Below are 24,839 nucleotides of genomic sequence, written 5' to 3'. Positions count from 1 at the left end.
TGGGCCCTCCCTCTCGGCTCCACCCTCCCCTCCCCTGCCTGCCTGGGGAGCGCCACCACCCTGCCAGCCTGCCTTTGAGAGAGAAAGGACAGGAACCCTGGCCTTCGGCATCACTGAGGTAGCATCGAACATCAAAGTCTGTTTGGGGAAACTTCCACTCACAGGCCCTCTCAGGGCTGCAGGCCAGGAGGGGACTGTGCCATGCCGGTCCGAGGCCTGGGGTCCCCCAACTCCCTGGCACTGACTGTGGCTGCCCAAGTAGACGGAGGAGCAGGGCTGAAGGATGTGACAGCCCAGCTGGAGAATCGGGGCCTTCATCCTCGGGGTCAGGGCTGGGGAGGCCCTCAGGGCTCCTCAGGCTAGGAGCGCCTCTGGGCAGCTCTGACCCTCGGGATCCCCTAGGGTGAGCCCGACCTGGCACTCTCTGGCCTGTGCCCGGCGGTGTCTTCTGCTCCCGTCTCCTTCCGTCCTCACTGCCCCGACTGGGTCCTCCTCGCTCTCCTGCCCACACCCCCAGAAATATCTCGCAGCCCAGGCTAGTCGCAACATCTGCCTTCCGGCCAACCCCAACTCAGACACAGCACCATTTTGGGGGTGGAGAGTGAGGGGGGGGCGGGGGTCCCTGCACGGGGCGGTCTTGAGACGGGGTGGCCGGCACAGAAGGGCTCTACTCTGCTCTTGCTGAACTCCCCACTCCACGCTGTACAGTGAGAGCACCCGCACCTTCCTCACCAGTTTAGAGAAGAATAGTAGTAGCAGCGGGGGTAGGAGCAGGAGGAGGAGGAGAAGGAGTAGGAGTAGATGGAGGAGGAGGAGTAGGAGTAGGAGTAGTAGCAACAGTAGTAGGAATAGGACTAGCAGTAGGAGGAGGAGATAAAGTAGCAGTAGCAGTAGTACGAAGAGAAGTGGGAGTAGGAGAAGGAGCAGCAGGAGCCGGAGTAGGAAGAGGCACAACAGTAGTAGCAGTAGAAGAAGGAGGAGTTGGAGTAGTAGTAGTAGTAGCAACAGTAGTAGGAGTAGGACTAGTTGTAGTAGGAGAAAAAGTAGCAGTAGTAGTAGGAAAAGAAGTAGGAGTAGTAGCAACAGTAGTAGGAGTAGGAATAGGAGTAAGAAAAAAAGTAGCGGTAGTAGTAGTAGGAAGAGAAGTAGAAGTGGGAGGAGGAGAAGGAGTAGCAATAGTAGGAGTAGGAATAGGAGTAGGAAGAGAAGTAGTAGGAGTAGGAGGAGGAGGAGGAGGAGGCGCAGCAGTAGTAGCAGTAGGAGGAAGAGGAGGAGGAGGAGGAGGAGAAGGAGGAGGAGGAGGAGGAGGAGGAAAAGGAGGAGGAGGAGCAGTAATACTACAATGTGCAGGCAGAGGCAGGTCTGTTAGCAGGCCCTTACACGCAGGTCAGGCTGCCAGGAACGGGGGGCGGAGTGGGGGGCTCTGTGACAGGAAATACCCGTGGGCATGACATTTCCGCCAGGGCTGGGAATCTATATGGAGAATGCAGCATCCCACCCGCACCCGCCCCCGACCTCCAGCAATGTGGAATCATCACAGAAAGAGCAGCAACGTGGGGCAGAACGCGGGTCCGGGTGACCACCGGAGGACTCATGAGCTGGCTCGCCTGGTTCTGAGCACCGTTCAGAAACCCTCCTCCGAGACAGAGCTGTGGCTCTTCCTCAGGCAGGAGGACCGGGGTGCAGGCCCATTTCTCAGGAGGGAGGACCGAGAAGCCATCCCATATCTCAGGAGGGAGGACCGAGAAGCCATCCCATTTCTCAGGAGGGAGGACCGAGGTAGAACCTTAGCTTCCCACCAGGTCTCACCCTATGTCAGTGTCACTGGCGAGACACACCCAGCGTGACGAGCTCCCCCATTTCTACCTCAGCCCCCCAAAGGCCCATCCTGGGCCTCCTGCAGGTAACCTGCCCTGATCTCCCACGGGGAGGAGCGGGGAGGGCTGAGGGAGCCGCCCGGAGCAGTCACCCTGCAGGCGCTGGCCGCCGGGCACGGGGAAGGCCGTCCTGGCCGGGGGACGGACAGAGCAGGCGCCCACGCGGGGCTCTCCCAGGAGAAGCCGGGGGACGTGCCCCGCACTGTCCGGAAGCAGGGCAGCCCTGGAGCCTCCCTCCACGGAAACCTCCGCTTGGGGACCAAAGGCGGGGCTGAACGAGAGGGGCGAGAGGGGCGTGGGGGAAAGGGAGGCCAAGGCCCACGGACCCTGCCTGGGTTGGAGAGTCCTTCCAGCTCGTCCATGTGCAGGAGAGCCTGGCAGAGCTTGAGACTCTCGAGGGTGGGCGGGCAGGGGCAGGCACCTCCCCCTCTCCCACAGATGGGGTCTGGGAAGAGAGCGAGAGGGACCCTTCTTCCCGCCCCAGGTGAGAGCACTCCCCGGCCAGACACTCCCTCCTGGCTCCTCTTGCTGACCCGCTGCTGCTCCCCTCTCCTTATCAGGAACTCAGACACAGGCCCAGAGCGCCCGCCCGCCTGCCCGCCCGCCGGCTGCCTGTGCCCTGGTACACGCAGAGGCTCTTTTGCAATCCCGCGTTTCTCCCCCAAATGTGATTTCAGGGAACACGGCGGGAGCTTGGGTTTCAGGCTGGGTGGAAGGGCCGGGCAGGCTTCCGCACGGGACAAGGTGGTTTCTTTTCACAAACATGCCTGGGCAGCAGCTCGGGGGTCACTGAACCCTAAAGCCTGAGGACGGGCCTGCTGGGGCCCTGAAGCCTTGCGACTCTCCACCCCCCGGGCTCCCGAGCCATCTAGGAAACAGGAAGAGGACAGAAATCAAGCTGCATAAAGAGAAGGTCTGGGGGCACTAGTGCATGGGGGGCTTCCTCCTTCCAGCGAATCTGGCCGCCTTTTAAAGGGGCCGTGCCTGGCAGCGCGTGGTGGAGACAGGGAAGCAGTCCGCGGTGCCAAGGGCTAAACTCCAGCTCCCAAACTGCTCCCTTATTTTATTTTTTTCAGTGATGTCCTAGTCTAAAACATTCTAAAAGTTGAACGCCAATTAGTCCTGAATTTAGCTTCCAGGAGCTCAGGGAGCTTCTTCAGGCCTCTGCACAGCGCCATACAGCATTTTCATGGCAGGCTGGGAGCAGTTTGGGGCCTCACTGCCCTCAAGAAGAGGGGGAAGAGCCCCTCGGTGCTCGAGTCACAATACGAGTCACAACCCAGCATGAAAGCTGGGCCCAGCGTTAGGCTCGGATGGACGGCAAGAACGCCACCGGGGGGCTGGAGAGATAGCACAGTGGGTAGGGCGTTTGCCTTGCACGCAGCTGACCCGGGTTCAAATCCCAGCATCCCATATGGTCCCCTGAGCACAGCCAGGGGTAATTCCTGAGTGCAGAGCCAGGAGTAACCCCTGTGCATCGCCAGGTGTGACCCAAAAAAAAAAAAAAAAAAAGAACGCCACCGGGCCGGCTCAGCTGCAGAAGTCGGAGAGACGCCCGCCTTCTCCTTCTGGGGAACAGCTGACACCCTGGAAGGAAGTTCCAAACACTGACGGACAAGCTGGCAACTCTGAATGCCCCTGACCCATAGAGACACAGTGGTAACTCGCGACGGGGTCCACCTCCTCTCGGTGCAGGCCACGGGGCCCACCAGTGGCTATTCTCATTTTACAGTGGCCAAAGGCTTCAGGCGAGACCCCTGGGACAGACCTGGCACTGCCTCCAGGAGACAGGAGACGCGAGCATGTGACAGGGCGCCCAGCAAGACCCTTTCGGAAGCTGACGTGAGAGCAGAGCGCCGAGGCAGAGCTGTGTGACAGTCGCGAGCACTGGGCCGAGGTTTGGGGACAGTGCTGGCGCTGAACCCGACGCCTCATGGCTAGGCGGGGGCATATGCTCTGCCACTGGAACCCCAAGTGCCACCGACACTGAAAAGAAAAGAAAAACCAGAGACTTCTACATTGCCTGGAGAGTGTTTTGCTGAGGTCAGTCACACACCGGAAACGCAGGGCCCTTGCGTCCGGCTGCTCTGTGACTCCTAGTGTATGTCCCAGTAAGAGCAGGCGCGGCACGGTCATCCCAGGGGCTGCAAAGCCGCCGGCGGGCTGTTCACCGTGAGGTAAGAGGCGCGATTCTGGCGGGAGCCAGGATCCCGTCTGATGTCTTAACTTAGCTCCCAGGCGGGCCTTCGAGCCGAGCTATCGGCCCCCACATCTTGACCTAATTTCACAAGTTGCCATGGGAGCCCTTGAAGGTTGATGCAATTTTCTTATCTTTGTTGGAAAAAATGTGCGCGAGAACCTGAAAACGCGGGTCCCCAAGGATTTCCACATGGACAGCGCGGTCCTGGAGCCGTCCAGTGAGGCCCGCCAAGTCCCAGGCTCCCGCACGCTCTCTCCCCTGCTCCCGGGCGCCCTGCACAGTCCTGCCAAGGCCCAGGCACCTCACACCTTCTCCCCACTGCTCCCAGGATCCCCACACGCTCTCTCCCCTGCAAAGTCCCAGGTGCCCCGCACGGCCCCTCCCCTACTCCCAGGGCACATGCCCCGAGCACTGCCCAGGCCGAAGCACAGGGGTGCCCACTGCATGAGCAGGGCCACATGGCCAGGCAAGCAGGAGTGGCAGGAGCAGCAGTGTGACTGTCTCAGCGCCCCCCAGACATGCTGCCCCCCACGCCTCGACCCCACTCTCCTGAGAGCCATTCCCAACTGCGTGCAACCAGAGTTTGCCGGAAAGCAGAGACCCTCCCCTGCCGACTCCTTCATGGGTGCTCCGCAGCTCGGGTGCCTGGGAACCCACCTCCCCACCCCACCCCAGGTCCTGGGAGGCATCTGAACGACAGCGCCCTCCCCCGTCCCCTGGGAGGGAACAAGGGCAGGGAGACAGATGAGGCTAGTGTGGGCCGGCGGTACTGGCCAGGCTGCCCCCCACAGGCCTGACCCCGCCCGGCCTGCCTTCAGATCACAGCCCTGAGGATGGCAGTTTGTTCCAGGGAGGCTTCGGGCACCCCACATCTGGCGAGCCAGGGTCTCTAAGGCCGGCCTGCACCACCCCTCGCCCCCGCCGTCTGCTCGGCAACAATAGCAGGAAGGGCTGAGCTGCAGCCTCCGTGTCCCCCACGTCCCTCTGTGCCGGCCACTGCCCAGTGCGCGCAGTCGCTTCTCTGCTTGGTTCAGAGAGAGCTCCACAGGGCCCCGAGGCCTCTGCCTCCCCACGGGCAGGGCAGGGCGGCCACACAGGGCATCTGCCTCCAAGCAGCCCTGCGAGGGCTGGGCGGAGCACCGGGGCCTTCTGCTGCCCTCGCAGCCCTCAGCCCCCAGAGCATGCGAGGATTCACCCCGTCTAAGGGGGGACAGCGGTAGGCGAGAGGCCTGGAGGGGGTCGGCTCACTCCGGTGACTAGGGTCGCGCTGGACCTTCAACCAACAGTGGCCTGTGCCAGCACAGGTGCCTCACTGCCTCTGAAAGGGCGGGCGGAGGAGGGCAGAGGGAAGGGAGGAAGGAGGAAGGGAGGGACAGAGGAAGGAAGGAGGAAGAAAGGGAGAGAGGAAGGAAGGAAGGAAGGAAGGAAGGAAGGAAGGAAGGAAGGAAGGAAGGAAGGAAGGAAGGAAGGAAGGAAGGAAGGAAGGAAGGAGGGAAGGAAGGAGGGAGGGAGGGAGGGAGGGAGGAAGGAAGGGAGGAAGGAAGGAAGGAAGGAAGGAAGGAAGGAAGGAAGGAAGGAAGGAAGGAAGGAAGGAAGGAAGGAAGGAAGGAAGGAAGGAGGGAGGGATGGAGGGAGGGAGGGAGGAAGGAGGGAGGGAGGGAGGGAGGGAGGGAGGGAGGAAGGAAGGAAGAAGGGAGGGAGGGAGAGAGGAAGGGAAGAAGGAGGAAGGGAGGGAGAGAGGGAGGAAGGAAGGAGGAAGGGAGGAGGGAGGGAGGAAGGAAAGGAGGAAGGAAAGGAGGAAAGAAAGAAGGTAGGGGAGGGTGGGAAGGAAGGAAGGAAGGAAGGAAGGAAGGAAGGAAGGAAGGGAGGGAGGGAGGGAGGGAGGGAGGGAGGGAGGGAGGGAGGGAGGGAGGGAGGGAGGGAAGGAAGAAGGAAGGAGGGGCGGGGGCGGACAAAGGAAACTCGCCTATCAGAAACAACCTGACACGGCGTCTCAGTGTCCTGCGGCTCGCGGACAGGGCTGCAGGCCGCTGCTGTGCGTGCAGAGGCTGGACAGACTGGCCTGTGGCGCTGAGGCTGCGGCGGGATGGGAGAATCCGGGTTTGACTGTCCTGTCGCAGGTCAAGTCCGGTACCCAGCAAGTCCCTGGCCTGCACCTGCCGCTCCTCCCTACTTCGGCCGATTCCTCACCCACCCCTTCCCTGAAACAGTCCCGGGCACTGGGTCACTCCTGCCCAAGGTGCGTGGGCGTCCCCCAGAGGAGACCCACGAAGAACAAAGACGCGTGCCCCTCCTGGGGCGTTTCTGTCCCATGTGGGACCCAGGCCTCACGATTTCCAGAAACTTCTGCACTTTCGAGAGTAAGGCCAGAGAGCACCGCTGAAGTGTGAACCCTCACAGAGCTTTCTGGAGCCCTGGCCCCGACTTGAGAACTCAAAGCCAGTTCACTCTGTCGTCCTACGGCACAAGATGCCCGGAATCCTGGTACGGAGCAGGGTGGGAGACCGTTATGGGGACACAGCATGGACACAGCTGGCGGGCCTGATGACGGTGGCAACTGCCTCAGGAGGGAGGAAGGCGGCACTCCAGGAGCCATGGAGCCGAGGACCGCTCAGAAAAGCTGCCTTTGCCCCAAGAACAGAGAGACTCGCCTGCCAATGTGGGCTGAGCCCCCCGGGAGTCTCCTCGGGCCTCCCCCCACCCCCTGCAGCAGGCATCTCCTCTCCCAGCTCTGCCCTGACAGAGCAAGTCCTGAACAACACAGACGGAAATGCACCACAGCCGGCGCTCGCTCTGCTGGGGAGAGACGCAGTCTGCAGCCCCTCATTTCTGCTGGCCTTCGGACAACGGGCAACGCATCGGCCGGCTGGGCAGGTGCGGCAGAGACGGCTCTCTGGCCAGGGTCCGGGTGCACTCCCAGGAGCGAAGGTCACGGAGCCCACCGGAAGCAGCCCCCAGAGGAGGAGACCCCAAAGTTCCTTCCCTGGCTTCGGACCCCACCCGCAGACCCTGTCCTCCCTCCAGGCGTGACCCCGAGCACCGCAGGGCTGTGGCGGGGGCCAAGCCCCACTTCTGATCCCGGGAGGAGCAGCCCTGTTTTCCAAGCATCTGGGTGCTCGTGAGGGCCTGCCGGTTCCCCCAGACACAGTGAGCCTTCCCGGGACCCAGGAATAAGGCGCCAGGGCCCTCCTGAGGTCGGTGCCCCGGAAACCCGCACACACCTGCCTGTCTGCATCCACACGAGGGTCCCCCCTTGAGCCCCACCTCCGCCCCACCCCACAAGAGAAAACAATACAGAAACAGAGGCAGTTCCACTCCCGAACTGCTTTCTGACGCCAAGAGAACACGAGAAAGTCACAGAAATCAGGCTCACTCTCCATCCATGACCCCGACCCCGGGTTCTGCGGCGGCTTCTACGGCTGGGTCAGGCTCCAGCCCCGGCGCTGGTCCTCTCTCTGCCTAGATTCTCCAGCACAGCCCACATGTCCCCCTTCCCACCTCTCCCCTTCCTCTCTGCCCTCCCCAAGACCATCCTGGGGTCGCCCCCCACTCCCGGAAGGAAAAAAAACCCAACAGAAAGCCAAGTGGGAGGAGGGATTTCCCTGCAAGGCCGAGAGCGGCCACGCTGAGGAAGGAAGGACACGCTCCCGAGCACAGCGGGGCCTCGAGAGGGCTTGGTCACAGCCGAGTCCAGAGCACAGGCTGGTCGGAGAGGGCCTGGAGAGCGGCCAGCAAGACCTGCCAGCACCCGGCTAGGAAAAGCCCCTCCAAGCGGCAGGTGACCCCAAACACCTGCCGTCGAAAGGGGCCCGACGGCTCCCTTCCCCGACCAGCAGTTCCCCCCCGATCTGACACAGTCATCAGGCCTCGAGGGACGCCAGCAGCCATCTGGTTCCTCACCCCTGCCTCTCCCCCAGCCCTTCTCCCTCTCTCTGGGAGCTTCTCCCACGGGGGCCCCCATGCACCCGGACGTCACGCCTGGCCATCACGCGGCAGGCAGCGGGGCGCCTACCTGTGTAGCCGGCCAGGGCAGCAGCAGGAATGACCGGCTTGTCCTTGTTGAGGTCGGCGCGGTCCCGCACGTAATCCTTGAAGGTGCCCTTGGGCTTGTGGCTGGGCAGGGCGGCCGGGTAGTCCTCGGAGTCGAAGCTGTCGTAGGAGGGGACGCGCTGCAGGCTGCTGAAGGACGACTGGCTGCTCCAGGACTGGGTGAGCCGGTCACAGCTCTCGTAGCTCTCGATGCTCTCGAAGGAGTCCTGGCCCCCAAGCTTACCTGGAGGGTGGGGGTGGGGGCAGGGGGAGGAGGAGGCGGGAGGAGGATCGGGGAGAGACAGCTGTCAAACCCTCCGCCAGATCCCTGTGCAGGAGGGAGAGGCTGCTGGCCAGGGAGAGGGGGTGACGAGGGTCCGAGGGTCCGTTTGTGCCCCACCCCCCGGGCCCCTCCCCAACATGCCGACCCGCGTGGTCCTAGGTTCTAGCACCCAGAACAGCAGTGCGGAGTGACGGCTGCTTCCCAGCACTTGGCCCGACACAGCTGTGTTTGGGGCCTCGGGGATTCCGGAGCCAGAAAGCAGAGAGTTGCGGATCGCACACGGAGGATGGGGTTTCTGGAAAATGGAGCCGACCCAACTGGTACAGGAACACGGGGGGCCCCGGCCAGGCTCGGTTCCCAATCCCAGCGAAAGCATGTGTGGTAGGGAGGGGGGAAGGGATACCCCAGGTCTCACTGTGGGCTGGGGAGATGGCACAGGGTAAAGGCACTTGCCCTGTGTCCTGCCTACACCAGTTTGAATCCTTGGCACCACAGTCCCCCACGGACCGCCAGGGGCCACCCCCGAGCACAAAGCCAGGAATAGCCCCAGTGTCCCACTAGGTATGGCCCTAACTTTTCCTCCAGAAAAAAATAAAAGGTCAGATTTGGGCGAGTGGAGAGTGTATGGTGCTCAGAGCTCACTCCTATCCCTGTAGTCAGGGATCACTCCTGGCAGGGCTCAGGGAAACCTACGCAGTGCCAGGGATCAAACCTGGGTCCACCGTATGCAAGGCAAGTGCCCTGTCCCTGGAACTATCTCTCTGACCGAATAACAAGGTTCAATTCTGTGACGGGTTTTGGACCTTGGAAGTGAAAGCACCATCAGACTCAGAGATGTGGGTGGACCACCCGTGAGCCGGGAATCCACGTGCTGCTTTTTTTTTTTTTTTGTATTTTCCCCAGATGCCTCTGCCTGTTCTTTCTCAGAGAAAAGATGTTGGGAGCTACTTTTGCCGGGAGGTGTAAGAAGAACAAAACCAACAGCCCTGTCCTGCTTCTCGATAGAAACCCATCCCTTCCTCATCTTGAGTCCAATTGTCCAGTGGAATGGAAACTCAGGGCAAGTGGAGGAGAGAAGAGTCGAGAGAGCAGGCCTGGGCCATCACAGAGCCTCTGACTCGCTTTGGACACTTGTAACTGGCCACAAGATCACACAAGTGCACTGATTTCCCAGACCAGGTTATACACAGCTGCTGTGATTGCATAAAAGCTCTGACACGTTTCCATGGGCAAAAACCCCGAAGGGAGAGAGGCTGGTGAAGGGAAGCCAGGATCGGGGTGGGGGTTGAAGACCAGGAGAAAGAAAAACGACGTCTAAGAGATGAAAGGGTTTCCCTTCAAATGCTCTGTACCTGGACATTTTACAGGAGCCCGGTTTAAAGTAGAGGAGAATCGAGGGGTATGGACATCAGCACTACCCAGGGAACAGCATGATCCATACCTTCCCCCCTGAAGCAGTGAAGACCACCTGCCCCCCCAGGTCAAACGTCCTGTAGTGTGTTGTTCCCATGGCCAAATCAGCATCACTGGCTGCTGGAAAGTTCCTGAAAGGCGTGTCCCCACTAACAGTGTTGACAGCAGAAAGGTGGGCACGGATGTGCCCCATCTCCTCCCCTCCTTCCTCCAACCGTCCATGCAGGGAAAGGGGCACACCAGAAACAAACTGAGGCCTGTCCTTCACAGACCAGGCCACACGCGCCACTCCTGACTGCCCCGTAAAAAAAAAAAAAAAAAAAAAAAAAAACACGCACATCAGACAACTCAGGGAAACCCGTCCAGCCAGTGTCCACAGCCTCTCCCAAACAAGCCAGGCCTGTGTCTGCAGCTCTTACAATGGTGCTGAGTCCTCCCAGACCCCGTGCTCAGGAGTCACCCCATTTCCCTGTAAGACTGATACCCCGAGGCCTGAGAGAGAGAACCTCTGTATGTAGGAAGAACATGCCAGAGTCACCAAGTCACAGGCGCCAAGGCCATTCTCAAGCTGATGTGTCTGTGTCCCGGAGCTTGCACCCTTGGGTGACACCATCCATCAGCAGGACAGCTGAGTCTCCCAGGGGACCCCCCTCCTGGCCACCTGGGCAACATAAGCCAGAGGCTGTTCTTGAGGCCACGGAGGGGAGCGGCAGGCGGCCTGCCTGCACGGCATTTCCACTTCCCAGTCCCTCGGCTGACGGGTCTTTCCTCTCGAAAGGGGCTGCCTGCAGTCAGACAAGACCCACTGGGTGATGCCAACGCAGCTCCAGCAGGACGCCTGGCCCCTCAGGTGCCCACTAATGCAGCTTCTCTGAGCGCCACCCCGCCACGCACAGCCCGGCCCCGATCTCCGGCTCCGGCCCAGAGCTCTGAGTCCTCCAAACAGCCGCGGCCTGCACAAAGGCCGTTCTCAGAGTCCAGCGCACAGGACAGAGCAGCGCTTTGTGGGTGGGAAGGCAGGATGCAAACACTGTGCTCACTATGAGCAACAATCAGCTCCCGGCTTCGCTCTTCGTCTAGACCGAGCCCAGCAGGCCCTGGGTCAGCCGGAGCAGCTTCCTGTCTGCAGCCCTTCGGATGCGCATGAGGCAGCCCGATCAAAGGGGTCTTTCCTCCAGCAGCGTGGGGGGAATGCATGGCTGGCCACGTAGTAGGAAGAAGGCAGGGGGAAGCCTGAGGTCGGGGCTCACACCTGGGCTCTCCGCTTTGGGGGTGACGCAGTGGTGAGGAGCAGAACCAAGAACCAAGGGAAGAGTGGGGAGAAAGACCCTCACCCCAGTGCAAAGCCAGACGCAAATTTAAAACAAGGGGTCCCAAGAGGGTCAAGCCCAAACACACAACCTCGGCCTCAGGACAAAGGACGCTGCTCTCGTTCATGCTTTGATCTGCCTAGGAGTAAAGGAGAAACCCCCGAACATGCTTGTGTGCATATGTAAATAGAGAGGCACCGCAGCACAATAAACAAGAGTCAGAAAGGGGAAGGCAACACCCACCCATCAACCTCTGGGCTGAAACTCGAGCACCTGGGGCACAGAGAAGGATTCCAGGTTCAGATGAATCCGGGGGGCTCTCCCCAGGAAGGGCCTAGGGCTTCTCCCAAGGTCTGCTGGGCAGAAGTGGGAGCCTGGAGCTTGAAAAAGTGACCCCACAAAAGCCACGGGTCTCGGGCTCCCTCACAGAGGGGAGAAGGGGGCCTCCATCCCAGAGCCACCAGCCAGGGGCAAAGGCCACGGCTGCACAAAGGGCCGCTTCCTCCTGCCCCACTGGCAAAGCCGCATATCCCCATGTTCTGAAATCAGAGCGTTCTTCCTGGCTGAATAAACCGTCCTCCCCAGGCGCTGCACTTTCTTCCAGGCAAAGAAACCACCTGGACTCTGGGTGGGGCTCGGTCCCCTGGTGAGTGTTCGAGCCCCAAGGGTGGCTTGTCATCATTCCTGGGTTCTAAAGCCCGCCCGCTCTATCGTAAAAGATGTCTTCGCTGCCCATGGACGGTGTCAAGCACGAAGTCACCCCAATTTGGGACTCTTTCTTTGGAGATACCTCGATACGTGTTTCCAGGGTCCTTGATCTAACGCCACACATATATGAACAGATAAACCAAGGGTGAGCCATCCTCCCAGGTCAAGAAAGCTACAGGAGGCTGGGGAGGCCAGGCTGAAGAGCCAAGTACCACACCCAGGGTCCACAGTCCAGCCCAAGGCATGCGTGAAAGCTAAAGCTGGCCAGGACTAGCACCACTTTCTGTCCCCTGGTGTCGGCCCCCAGTGAGAAATGGGATCGGCCACCCTGCAGATTCCATTCTCTCACAGACCTGTGGTCTCTGAGACATGGACAGACATGGAAGACGTGTCTGACATGCCACGATGGAAAGTTCTTACCCGTGGGACAGGCTAAGGTGGACAGGCAGCCAAGATGAGGTCCACTGAGCAGCCCAAGAACACTAGGACCCAAACACCTCAGAGATCAGGTCATGCTGGGCAACTCAAAACTGCACGAGATGGGCTGGCAGGGCACCAGCCTGGCACACAGTCGACCCAAGTCCAATCCCCAGCACCCCATATGGTTCCCTGCGCGCAGAGCCAGAAGCCAGCCCTGACCACTGCTGGTGAGGCCCCCAAACCAAGAAAGCACAGCCAGCAACGGCTGCGCGGGCAGCCCTGCACCTACCCCGGCTGGTCCGCCCCATGCACATGTTGTCAGGGGTCACGACTTCCTGTTTGATGGCAAAGTAGTCAGTCTGGAGGGTTTCTGTCTGCAGAGGGTCCCGGAGAATGACGGAGGGGTAGTCGTTCTCATACTTGAGCGACAGGAGCTCCTCAGAGCTGATGGGGTGCAGCGTCTGGTAGGACTCGGTGATGAAGCTGGACTCAGAGAACTCCGAGGGAGGGACGCACTGAGCATGCTCGATACCATAGCCTGCAGACACAGAGGCGAGCAATTGGGAGATGGGAACTGAGACAGGGAACTGCAGCCACCCCTCACTCACTGGGGTCTGCCAGGGGAGCAGGGGGCAGACAGATGCCCCAAGAGTGAAAACAGAATTCACTGTCAGTTCGAAGGGCCTTGGCCCCAACGGCCCTGGATAATACACTTCCCTTCTCTGACTAAATTTTCCCATCTCCACTTTTTCTGCATGCTCTGAGCAAGAGCAACTGTCTGGTACCTTGTTCATATTATTGTCATTATTTCCAATAAAAATCTTTAGAGTGCAAAATGAGGGCCTGGGGCCGGAGTGATAGTACAGCAGGTAGGGCATTTGCTTGGCACGTGGCCAACCCAGGTTGGATCCTCTGCATCCCAGATGCTCCACGGGGCCTGCCAGGAATGATCTGTGAGTGCAGAGCTAGAAGTAAGCCCTGAGCACAGCCGCATGTGCCCCCGGCCCCACTCCCACCCCAACCTGCGCCAAAAAAGGGGAAGAAAACAAAATGAGGGCCTGAGAGATAGCTCAGGGTAGGAGAACAGGCACTGGGCATGAAGCACCAGGCTCCACGCCCATGTCCAGGGGACCCCAGCATCCGAATCTGTACTGCATCACTGGGCCTGATGATTAGCCTTCAGGGCTGCACAGGATACTGAGTATCCCTGGAGTGTCTCCAAGGGTCCCCAAGCATGCTGGCGAGGTGCGGACACCTACAGAGATGCAGTGAAACCCCCCTTTGAAAGCTAAGGCAGCAGACATCCCCCCTCCCCAGCTCTCCTCCTCGCCCCTTCTCCATCACATGAGGTATCTCCTAGCAGGGCACAGGATCCAAACCTCTGAACTCTGCCCCCCGCATATCAAGGCACAGATCCAGAAAGGTATAAGAGGGGGAGTCAAAGGCTCATCTCTCTGGCTAATCTCAAGCCACAGCCCTTGTGAAAGGGAGGAGCTCAGTGGGAATGTGCCGCTGAATAAATTAGGTGCAGTTGCCAGAGTGATAGTACAGCAGGAAGGACTCTTACCTTGCACCCAGCCAACCCAGGTTGAATTCCTAGCACCCCAAAGGGTCCCCCTAGCTCAGGAGTAATCCAGAGCCCAAGAACAAATTTAAAAAAAAAAAAATTTAAGGGCCTGAGGAAATAGTACAACAGGTAAGGAGCTTGCCAGATTAGACTTTCCGGCACTCTGTATGGTCCCTGAGAAGAAGCACTGAGTGCAGAGTCAGGAGTACGTCGCCAGGCTCTGCCAGGTGTGGCCCCCAAACCAAAATAAATAAAAAATTTAAAAATAGTAAGAATAAAATGGGTGTGGAGGTGAACATCTCCTGCAGGGCAGGGATAACCTACGACAGGGCTGAATGGAAGCATGTGGGGGAATGATGGTGAGTCACCAAGGAGCCTGTGGTCAGCCTCCCCCCCACCCCCCCAGGCAGGGTAACACTCGAGAGAGGGCAGAAGGCGGAGAGGGCACTTACTGATGAAATAATCCGAGGAATAGCGGGGCTCAGGGTAGCTCCCGACGCCGTTCACCTGGTAGGGTTTCATGTCCTCTGCAAGAGACAGGGAAGGGGACAGTGAGCAGTCAGGCCAATGGTGCTCGGCCCCCAGGAGTCCGGATGCAAGCCCCACAACCGTGCCGGCCTCTCCTCCAAGAATCTGCTCAGGAACCAAGCGGGATCTGCCTGTCCCCATGGGGTTTGTTCGAGACCAAGAGCAATACATCCGGTGAAGCTTATTATCATCTGTCTCTGCAAAAGGGGGATCACAGCCTGGAGAGAGTCCCCCCCCAGGGGGGGCGGGGTCTCGGAGGGTGGGAACGAGGGCAGCTACCACGTTAGCGCCAAAGGTCTGGAGAACCTCTGGGGAAGTCACCAGAAGCCCTGACCAAACTTCCAAAGGGCCAGTTCCAGAACTTTCCAGAAATGGCCCGCCACTGCCAGGCAGGGAAGCGGCATCCCTGTCCCGTTCTTCTCCCATCTGCCTGTTTGGGTGTGGGGTCTTGCCACGCCCTCGGCGGCCACGCTCAAGGCGCCGGATCAGAAGCTGGCCACTGCTAACGCGGCTGCTGGGTGGACCGTGACGGGGTGCGGGCCTGCCTGAGACAGGAGACGCAGCTCCCCGAGGAATGAGGAAGGAACGTGGAGCAACTGGGGGAGAGAGCAGAGGCTCTGGAGCTGCGCCCAGGTGGGCGTGGGGCGGCCCTGGCCACCCGGGGCCTGTGGGACGGGGCAGTCTGGGCTCTGTTGCCCAAGTGGAAGCCGACACCGAGCGCGAAGGCTGGCGTGGGGTTTTCCTCAGGTATTTGATAGCTTGTTGGGAGCAGAGACCAGCAGGGAGCAAGCCCCGGCCTGCAGGGCCAGCAGCTCCCAGCGGAGATGAAAACGACTGCGCTCGGCCTTCGCAGCTTATCAGATGGAAACGGCCCCTGCACCTCCGGCCTGGCACCCCACCCCAGGCAGCTATGTTCTCCGGCTCCAGCTGATTCAGAGTCAGGGCTGGGTCAGAGCACAGACCTCCTGGCTCGCCACTCCCGGTCTGAGCGAGACGCTTTGGGCACGGAGGGCAAGAGGACTTCAACTCTCAGACACGCGCGGTTCTTTCTCTCCTCCTGGGTTTGGGGGCCACGCCCAGGGATGCTCTGAGCTTACTCCTGGCCCCGTGCTCAGGGATAGCTGCTCGCAGGGCTCTGGGGAAACCCTAGAGGGTGTCAAGAATGGAGCAGGGAGTGGCGGCCTGAAGGCCAGCGCCTACCACTGCACTCTCTCTCCAGCCTCACTTCAGTCATTTCCTCACCCGCTTCAACTTCGCTTCCGTGAGATCTTTGCAGGAAGAAAGACCAGTTTGTGCCAGGGACCTGGGGGAGGGGGGTCCCTGGGATCAGATAAATAACACAGGCCAGGGGGCCAAAGGGACACAGAGACCATTTCCTCACTCATCTGGGGCTCCTGAAAAGTACAAGAGAACATGTCCTTCCTACTTCACCCAGGGGCACCGGAGAATCCAAGAGAAAACCAACTTCAAATCACCTTGGGAAGAAAGAGATGCTACTGTATTTCATTGCCAAATCATGGTAGGTATCATACACACACACACACACACAATTTTTTTTCCACACAAAAAGGGAATGGTGATGTGAGCAACCACTGGGCAAAGCTTAGTCTTTTCTTCTTAAGTTATAAACTAATTTTTGGATTGGAAAAATAAACCAACAGGTGCACCGATGAGACGGCGGTGACGATGAGGTGGTGAAATACGTCCACTGATTGGAGGACGCAGGTGAGCAGAGGGTTAGTCACGTCGGAACACCTGGTCTCTCCAGGGCCATAAATAGAGGGGAGCAGCCGCTGGATGCATTCGGGTTCACAGTCTGCTGTATTTATAAGCCGGCGGTTACATCAGCTCTGCTAGGCGCCTGCCCTATCTTTTCCTCTATAAACAGGTCGCTCCCGTCCACGCCGATGCGTGGGCGTCCGCACCGTGACATGGGCCACATGTTGGTGTTTCGAGAGGCCCCAGAAATGCCGGGCCCTGGAGCTGAGCCAGGAGTCACCACCACCTCCTCCCTGGCTCCGCTCAGTTATTTATTCCTCAGCAGAAACTGAAGAGAAGGAATAAAGATAACGCGGCTGCACTCCGGGATCTAATTTGGGTCTCAGCAGAGCACGGCAGAGTGGGAAACAGTCTCCAACAAAGGAAGGTATTATGGGGAAGAAAAGTGCTAATCCGGAGCTGGGCTCCCAGCCCCCCACGCCTGTGCCCAGGGTCGGAGCCAGCGACCACAGGGAAAGGGTTGGCCTGGGTCATGGAGGGCAGCGGGCTTCTAGGCTTACAGTCAGCTGCGGGGCACAGCTGACTGCTGGTAACTGCCATTTATTTTAAGAAGACATTCAGAAAAATAAGCGCAAAAACACCCAAGTTTGCAGCCTGCCGCTGTTCCTATCCCCAGCCAGGACTGTGGTCCATGAGTCACTTTGTCCAAAAAGGTTAGAGGAGGCTGGTCCAGGAGGCCGTGTCATTACAAGGTTGCGACACTGTGTCCCAACATAACCCCTGCTCCTGCTCCAGGGGAGAGATGGCCACCACAGTGCCCTGCACGGCTGGCTGCATCCACTGTGGGTCGGGGAGCGGGTGGCAGGACTGCTGGGGGAGAACGTGGTTGGCTGTGGGCACAGCAGCACGTGAGCAGAGTATGCATCTGAGACCAGGACTGGGGGTGGGTGGGGTGCCCCTCCTGAAGCTTCACAAATAACCCTCTGAGCCTACTTAAGATTGATATCCAAACCCCCGGACCCAAGACCTGAAGGAGAAGAGACTTGGGTGGGTGCTGGTCCCTGCCCTGGACCAGGCTAGGTGCCATGTTGGCACGCTTCCACCCACAGGTAACTGCTTGGTATCCCATCTCGGGCTCTGGACATGCTGCCCAGCTCTCTGCTCGCAGACCCCACTTACCTTTCTGCAGGATCTCCAGATGTTCCCATAAGATGTCCCCAACGAAGTCCGGGGCGAGTTCCAGAAAGCAGTCTTTGCCCAGGGCACAGAGCGCCGCGCCGTTCATGCAGAACTTCTGGAAATCCACGCCCTTCAGGCTGAACTCGTTCACAGCCCACATCACCCAGTCCCGCACGTGGGTTTCTGTCCACTGCCGGGGGTCTGGGAAGACGTCAGAGGAAGACAGGGCAGGTCAGATGCAGCTACCGAGCACACCTACTTTCCCCCTTCTGTTTTGGGAGGCAAGGTGGAGCTTGGGGGACACACCTGGCAGTGCTCAGGAACTACTCCTGGCGCTGTGGCCTGGGGTGACCCCTGTTGGTGCTCGGGGGACGATAGCGGATGTAAGAGATCGAACCAAGGTCAGCCATATGCAAGCCAGCGCCCTACCCACTGTACAATCTCTCGGGCTCCAGACTGAACATAATGGAGGTTGATCTGTAACCAAGCAGCTCAGCCTGTCCCCGTGTGCCATGGTCACCTCCCCCTGCCTTCTTATTATGGTCTTCCCAGCTACAGGCTCACCACCACCCAGAAAGTAACAGCTGAGCTTTCTCCTACCTCCGTCCAGATGCCAGGTTTCTTCTCTCTGCCTGCCCCATTCCCCTGACACAGCTTTGGGAAGCTCGGCCCAAGAGGCTGAATGCCTTCTTGACTCACAGTAATAATAAAATCAAGTGTATCTTGGAGACTGCACCTGCCTGGCTTCCTGCTCTTAATACTTACACTTGAGACCGTTGTTCTTAATTATCCATAATTATTTTTATCATAGCTAATTATGGCTAGTAATCATCCTCGCCCCTAGTACCAACAAGGCAGTCAAACGGTAATTAATAAAAACAATGTGCGGAGGTGTCTGAATTACAGACATCACAGCCCCTGCCTGGAGCTGTCTATGGACCAGGCGCCACAGAATCCGCGTGCCTGGCTCCGGGTTCCACATGGCAGTGCCAGCAAATGACCCGTAAGAGCTGGGATGATTGACGGCTGTTGATGTTTTCACAGCATACCCACTCTAAATGCTACGAGGCCCCTCTCTCTAGCAGATGACTTCCGGGGATGCTGGAAAACCTAACGGTAATTCTTCACTCAACAGTATTGTGATTCTACAAAGGGGTCGGACGCTGGTATTGGTGGAGATGTGGGGCCAGCAGGAAAGGCATGCAGGGACTTTCAGGGACTCTACGTCAGACTTGGCCTGACCGGACTGGGGGCCTCAACTCTAGCAGTAGCAACCTGGTCCAAATACAGCACTCTTCTAACTCAACACTCCACACACAGTGCTCTTCTAACTTGACAGTCCACACATAGCACAACTCTACCTCAACAGTCCATACACACCTCTGCTCTAACTCAGCAGTCCATACACAGCACTATTCTAACAGTCCAAAACACTATTCTCATTCAACAGTCCACACAGCAGCATTCTAATTCAACAGTCCACAAACAATGCTACACTAACTTGAGAACAATATACTCTCTCTGCAACCAGTGGTTGGGTGATTTCTTCTGACACATCTAGTCCCCAACATTCCTAAGCGGACCCTTCCAGACAATAATACGCAAGTGGAAACACCATTTGCCAAGGAACAAGTAACAGCCAAGAGCAATCGGAACTGCCAAGAAATACAGCTCACTCAGTTCACCCAATGGAGATCCCGCAGGACACTGAGACAGTGTTTTCCAAACGTGTCCACAGTTTTAGAATCAGGAGCTTTGAAGGTGCCGCTACGGGCCAGCAGTTGGTCTGGGACACAGCCTGGGTGGAGTTTTTCAAGATTCTCCCTTCTAACATGCAAAGAAGTTTGGGAGCTGATGTCCTAAGGCCAAGATGTTTGGGGGCTGACCCTGGGGCTGGGGAGCTCATGGCACCGGCTACCACCCCAGAGCTGCTCACTGAAGGGAGGTCAGTAGTCATGAGAAGATGCACCTGGACATCAGTTCCCAACACTTGGGATTTTTTTTTTTTTTTTGGCCTACCAACTACCAAACCTACCTTTGGGAATTCCCAGCCGTTGTTGCTCTTTAGAGAAACCACTGAACGTGGCTTTCAACGCTTGAGACATCATCTCTTTGCTGCTTGGCGTTAACAGCGGAACATCCGCGCATTCCATGTCTGTGAGAGAAAAAGAAAAAAAAAGAAAAACAGCACGTGAGTAATAAAAACCAGAAGCCTGGCGAGACAGATGCCTTGGAGCCCATGCTTTGGGATTTTAATCCCTGGTTCTCCAGGACTACTGGGTACAACCTCCCGAGCGTCATTCTTGAGTACCTCTGGGTGCCACCCCTCAAAAAAGGTCAATAATAAAAACTAAATACATGGTAGTTAGACTTAGCATAGGGATCAGTTCACCATATCTCCAAATATTCAATCATTGGGTTGTAGAACTAAAACTAACATGATGTCATGTCAATTATAGCTCAAATCTAAAAGCTTAGGGGATCACTATCTACTCATGCCTTGGGAAGTCTGAGGGCCCTCAGCTAAGAAATATCTGTTCCAGCCTCATCAATGTAGGCAAACTTAGGGGTCCCTCCTTTACGTGCTAGTCCCCTAAGAAGTACCCCAGGTTTGACCCCTGGCACCTCATATGGCCCCCAAGCCCCACCACACGAGACCCCTGAGTAGAGGGACGAACACCTTGGGGCCCGTGCCTTGGGGTGTTGATTCCTGGTCCCACCAGTGTGGCGCCCAAACCAAAAACCAAAGCAAACAAACAGAAGTAATTCTTGTTTGGAAGGTCCTGCACCCTGATGGCCAACATCCATGGCTTTTTTTCCGGTCAAGTCTATGAATTTCCCCCAGCCCCTGGCCCTTGCTCTCCCGTACGCACACACAGCCACATCCCGGGCTCACATCCAGCTCTGTAGACAAAGAAAGTAACAACACTCGCTCATTTCCCAAACAACTCTCAGCACTGGTGATGTGCGAGGCAGGAGAGAGAGCAGCAGTGCGTCAGTCTGAGAGGATCCCGCCCCTCGAGAAGCCGGAGACCAGGCTGTGCACGTGGGAGCTTCCAGCGCTCAACTATTACTCACCCACTTCACTGTCATCCCGTTGCTCATCGATTTGCTCGAGCGGGCACCAGTAACGTCTCTATTGTGAGACTTGAGACTTGTTACTGTTTTTGGCATATCGAATACGCCATGGGTAGTTTGCCAGGCTCTACCGTGCAGGCGAGATACTCTCGGTAGCTTGGCAGGCTGTCCGAGAGGGACAGAGGAATCGAACCCGGGTCGGCTGCATGCAAGGCAAACGCCCTATCTGCTATAGCTCCAGTCCACTTAAACATTCAAATACAATGGCTGTTGGGCGGGGAAATGGCTGAAGGAGCTAGGCGTGCACTGTGCACACAAGAAGCCCGAGTTTGACCTCTGGGACCACATGATCCCCTGAGCACCAGCAGGAGCAACCCCAGAGCACCATGCTAGGAGTCGTCTCAGCATCTCTAGGTGTTCTCCTCCACAACACCCCACCCCCCACACACATATAAACCAAAAACAAATGCCATGGCAATCCAGGCTTCAAAGGAGACATGGAGATGCTGGCTAAAACAAAGCCAGAATTTCTCAAAGTCTAGCGCCAGGGCCAGAGGCACTGGAGCCATGATCGCACGGCCTCAGGGTTTTCAAAACAGGAAAAGTCCTCTAGAACCAGCAGTTCTCGAAGTGGGGTCCCCAGACCAGCTGCACTGACATCACCTATGAACAGCCTTGAGAAATGCAAATTCTCCACCTCACCCGAGTCCCTGAGGCAGAACCTTTGGGGAACAGACCCTAGAAACCCATAGGGGTCTCAGAAGGGCCACGCCCAGCCATGCTCAGGCCCGTGAGGCCCACCAGGGGACACAGCTGGGGGTGCTCGGAGAGGTACGCAGCGTGGAGGATCCAAGCCAGGGCACACAGTGCTCCGTATGAGCTACCTCCTGCTCCTGGAAGCATGCATTTTTAGAGTCCGGGTGATCAGGATACCACCCCGGGTTGGAGCACCTAGAGAGAGCGCCTGGGATAAATGAAGGCCCAGAGATGGAGAGGACATATATTTTTGTCACCCCAAACAGACAGCAGAAGAGCACGATGAGGTGAGAGTAAGCACAGAGAAGGCTGCAGAACTCATCACTTCACCCTGAGTGAAACAGACAGCCAGGGTGAGAGTTCAACGAGGAGTGCCACAACGGCATTTCAACATGTTTTAAGGTCACCTTGTGGACTGAGATAGCACAGGGGTAAGACGCTTGTCTTACACGAAGCCTACCCTGGCCCCGTCCCAGGCACCACATACAGTCCCGTGAGCACCGCCAGGGGTCACTCCTGAGCACCGAGCCAGGAGTAGCCCCTAGGCACTGCAGGGTGTGGCCCAAGCATCCTCTCTCCCCTCCAAAGGTCACCTCACCACAATTCTGATTTTGATTTCTCAAAGCACTACCATCCTCTTCTCCCCAAAGCAGGGGCACAACTGCACATTCCACCAGCTGGGCACGAGGTGCCAGGACCTGCCAACACTTGTTCTTTCCTGTTGTGTTTTTACAGTAACATTTAATATTAGTAACCCGCTGGGGGCAAAGGGCATCGCTCTGCAGCTCTGATTTGCATTGCCCCTGGGGAGTTAAGGTGGAGCACCTTTAACCGGTGCTTACTGGCCACCTTCTCGGCAGAAATGTCTATTCAAGCGTTCTGCTCATTTTCAAAAGGGTTATCTGTTATTTTAGCGAGGGTGGGGGAGTTACCTTAGACCCCCCAGATGGTTGAAAACAATCTCAAAAAGAACATCTAGACAACCACGGTCACAGCAGCCTTAGCCACAAAAGTGAAGAGGAGGAAGCAGCCCTGAGCCCCCCAAAAGAATGGGTTAGCAAATGTGGCGTATCCGTGCCAATACCTGGGTGTCCCTTCACATTACACTCAGCCACTGCAGCACTGTTGTCCCCTTGTTCATTGATTTGCTCGAGCAGGCACCAGTAACGTCTCCATTGTGAGACTTGTTACTGTTTTTGGCATATTGAATATGCCACGGATAACTTGTCAGGCTCTGCCGTGCAGGCGGGATACTCTTGGTAGCTTGCCGGGTTCTTCGAGAGGAACGGAGGAATCGAACCTGGGTCGGCCGCATGCAAGGCAAATACCCTACTTGCTGCGCTATCACTCCAGTCCCAGCCAGTGACAGACAAATCCAAGGACAGGAGGTTGTAAGGAACGTGAAGTGCGTGGACAGAAAGTTGAAGTGGGTGTTGGGTGACGGGGGAAGTAAAGCAAGGAGTGCACGAAGAGCCGTGCCCTGGGCACTGGGTGGCAGAGCTGCCAGGTGGGAAAGATTGCGGGGTGAAGTGCTGACAGCAGCACTGTGATCTGAACTCTCAATGCCACCACCGAACTGCGGGTCTGAAAGTAGGTTTAGGGAGAAGGACCCGTGTTCTGTCCTGTTTACCTGACCACAGTCTTTAAAAAGTGGGGCAAGGGAAGAAGTTTACCCTGGCCGCTCTGGGCAAGCCCGGTGTGGGGAGGAACTGTCCAAGCTGTCGCATCCACTGCAGTGACAGAGGCAGTGGCTTAGTGAGGAAGGTGGCGGTGGGAAGCTCAGGAGTAGGCAGAGAGGAAGTGAGCACCGTGGAAGCTGACAGCGGGGTGGTGAGGAAGAGCGGTGAGGTGGCCCGGCCACCTACAACAGCCTCTGCTCACTAACCCCCTGGGTCTCTTGCTCACTAACTGAAGAGGTCTGAAAATGGCTCAAGGTAAACTAGTCTAGGCTACAGGCTCCCTCCCAGCCTTGGAGGGGCCGAAGAGAAAGTGCAGTGGGCAGGGCACTAGCCTTGCACAGGGCCAGCCTGGCCCCCCAAGCACTGCCAGGGGGCAGAGCCTGAGAGCAGAGCCAGGAGTAAGCCCTGAGCACCACTGGGTAGAGCCAAAAATAAAATACGATAAAACCAAGTGTGTATTGCAGAGGGGTGGGGGAGTTGAGACTTTCCCCTGACGTCCCCAGGCCTTTCCGGCAGCAATGCATCTCTCCATAGACACTTCCAGAAGCCCTGGTCGTCTGCCCACATCTTCAAGGCTTCCTACGAATCTGACTCCTGTAATGGCCGGGTTCCAGGCGTGGTCACTGCAGGCACTGGCCCAGCTCGCATCACTGAGGCTGGCCTCGTAAGACCTGCCCTGCGCACACATGTGTCACGGGCTGAAACAAAGGGGACCGTGGAAGGGGAAAGAAGCCAAGGGGCGTCTTCTGAACGGAGGGAACACGAGTTGGCCCCCACGGGTCAAAAGGGACGTCATCACGGCCTGGGGGAGGAGGCAGGCTGCTCCCTCCCTCGGGCCCCCTTGGAGTGAGGTGGTCCAGCTCCAGACTTGACCCTGGGGAGCAGGAGGGGTCACGCTGGCCGTTCCCCAGGGCAGAGAACCTGTTGTTCTGGGCAGCCATGAGTCTGGGTTGCCCTGGGACATGCACCCCCCCCAGGAAAAAAAAAATTCTAGTGGAAAAATCAACATGCCTCCAGGAAGGTTGACAAAATGATGGAAAATCCCAGATTGTTCAGTGGGGGGAGAGGGGGGAGGGATAGAATGTTGATTACGCAACATCCAGTCCCTCCAACAACGGGGTCATCCTCAAGTGAGTCACCCTGAAGGCCAGCAAGGCTCCCCGTGCACCCCACTCCCCGGGGCATCTTCTGAAGTGGCTGGGGGGAGGGGGCAGAAGGGTGCTCACCATCCCCTGCAGAGCCCCCCTGCTCAGGGAGTGGAGAGCCCTGTCCCAAGGGCAAACACGGGAGTCGCCCCCACAACGAGTGAGTTAGCGAGTGAAACGTTCTCCCAGATGGCGTTCATACCCCCTCCCCCACCCTTCCCACCCCCCGGGCTCCCGTCCATCCAACACACATTCGCCAGCCTGAACTGTGTGGGTTTGGGGGTGTCTGTTCCCTCCCTGAGATTTACGACTCGATGAGAAGAACTCTGCTGATGGCGGAAATTGGTCAGGACAACAGATGTGGAAACTACAGCACAGGCCAAACGGGGCAGCCGAGCTCTGCTGCCGGCCCAGGGCGGGGAGAGGGAAGCGGGGTCGGGAGCCAGGAGGCCCGAGGACCCTCCACGCAGCACAGCGCGGCCTGGGCAGGGCTGCGCGGACAGGGAGAAGCAAGAGCAGAGCACCTGGGTGCAGCAGGGGGCGGGCAGGGGCTGGCGGGGCCGAGGGCTCTCCACACGCAGCCTGCTGCTTCCCATCGTCTTCTCCCCGGGACACAGCTGGGACTGCTTGGCTATGCCCCCCACTCCCAGTCCCGTCTCCCAAAGCCTGGTCACCATGCCCGGCTCTGCTCCTGGCTGACGACGTTTCTCCCGGGCAGCTGGGGGAAGCGGCACCCCAACTCACAGAATGCCTGCAACCCGCACGGGAGGCTGAAAGAGACACCGCAGTGCTTCAGACAGGAGTTTCGTTCCTGTCCAGGAAGCACGGGATCAGCGGAGAGGGCGCTAGCCTTGCACACGGCCGTCCTGGGTTCCATGCCTGGCACCCCAAATGGTCCCCCATGCCCAGCCAGGAGAGATCCCTGAGCGCAGAGTCAGGAATAAGTCT

At 58.1% G+C, this 24,839-nt stretch overlaps 1 protein-coding gene across 2 annotated transcripts in view; it reads right to left on the bottom strand.

The window, feature by feature from the left end:
* The window catches only part of ETS1 (ETS proto-oncogene 1, transcription factor), a 137,187-nt gene that overhangs the window by 8,001 nt on the left and 104,347 nt on the right, over positions 1-24,839 (bottom strand). For both annotated transcript variants that reach the window (XM_055133024.1, XM_004614112.2), the window contains 5 exons: positions 19,269-19,388; positions 17,234-17,434; positions 14,260-14,334; positions 12,530-12,778; positions 8,090-8,350 (listed from right to left, as the gene is read on the bottom strand). In XM_055133024.1, the coding sequence (XP_054988999.1) occupies positions 8,090-8,350; positions 12,530-12,778; positions 14,260-14,334; positions 17,234-17,434; positions 19,269-19,388 (906 nt within the window). The remainder of the gene's footprint in view (positions 1-8,089; positions 8,351-12,529; positions 12,779-14,259; positions 14,335-17,233; positions 17,435-19,268; positions 19,389-24,839) is intronic.

This window comes from Sorex araneus, chromosome 3 (assembly GCF_027595985.1).
Source record: "Sorex araneus isolate mSorAra2 chromosome 3, mSorAra2.pri, whole genome shotgun sequence".
NCBI lineage: Eukaryota > Metazoa > Chordata > Mammalia > Eulipotyphla > Soricidae > Sorex > Sorex araneus.
The sequence above is the reverse complement of the archived record's forward strand: the minus strand, read 5'-3'. Positions and strand labels throughout refer to the sequence as shown.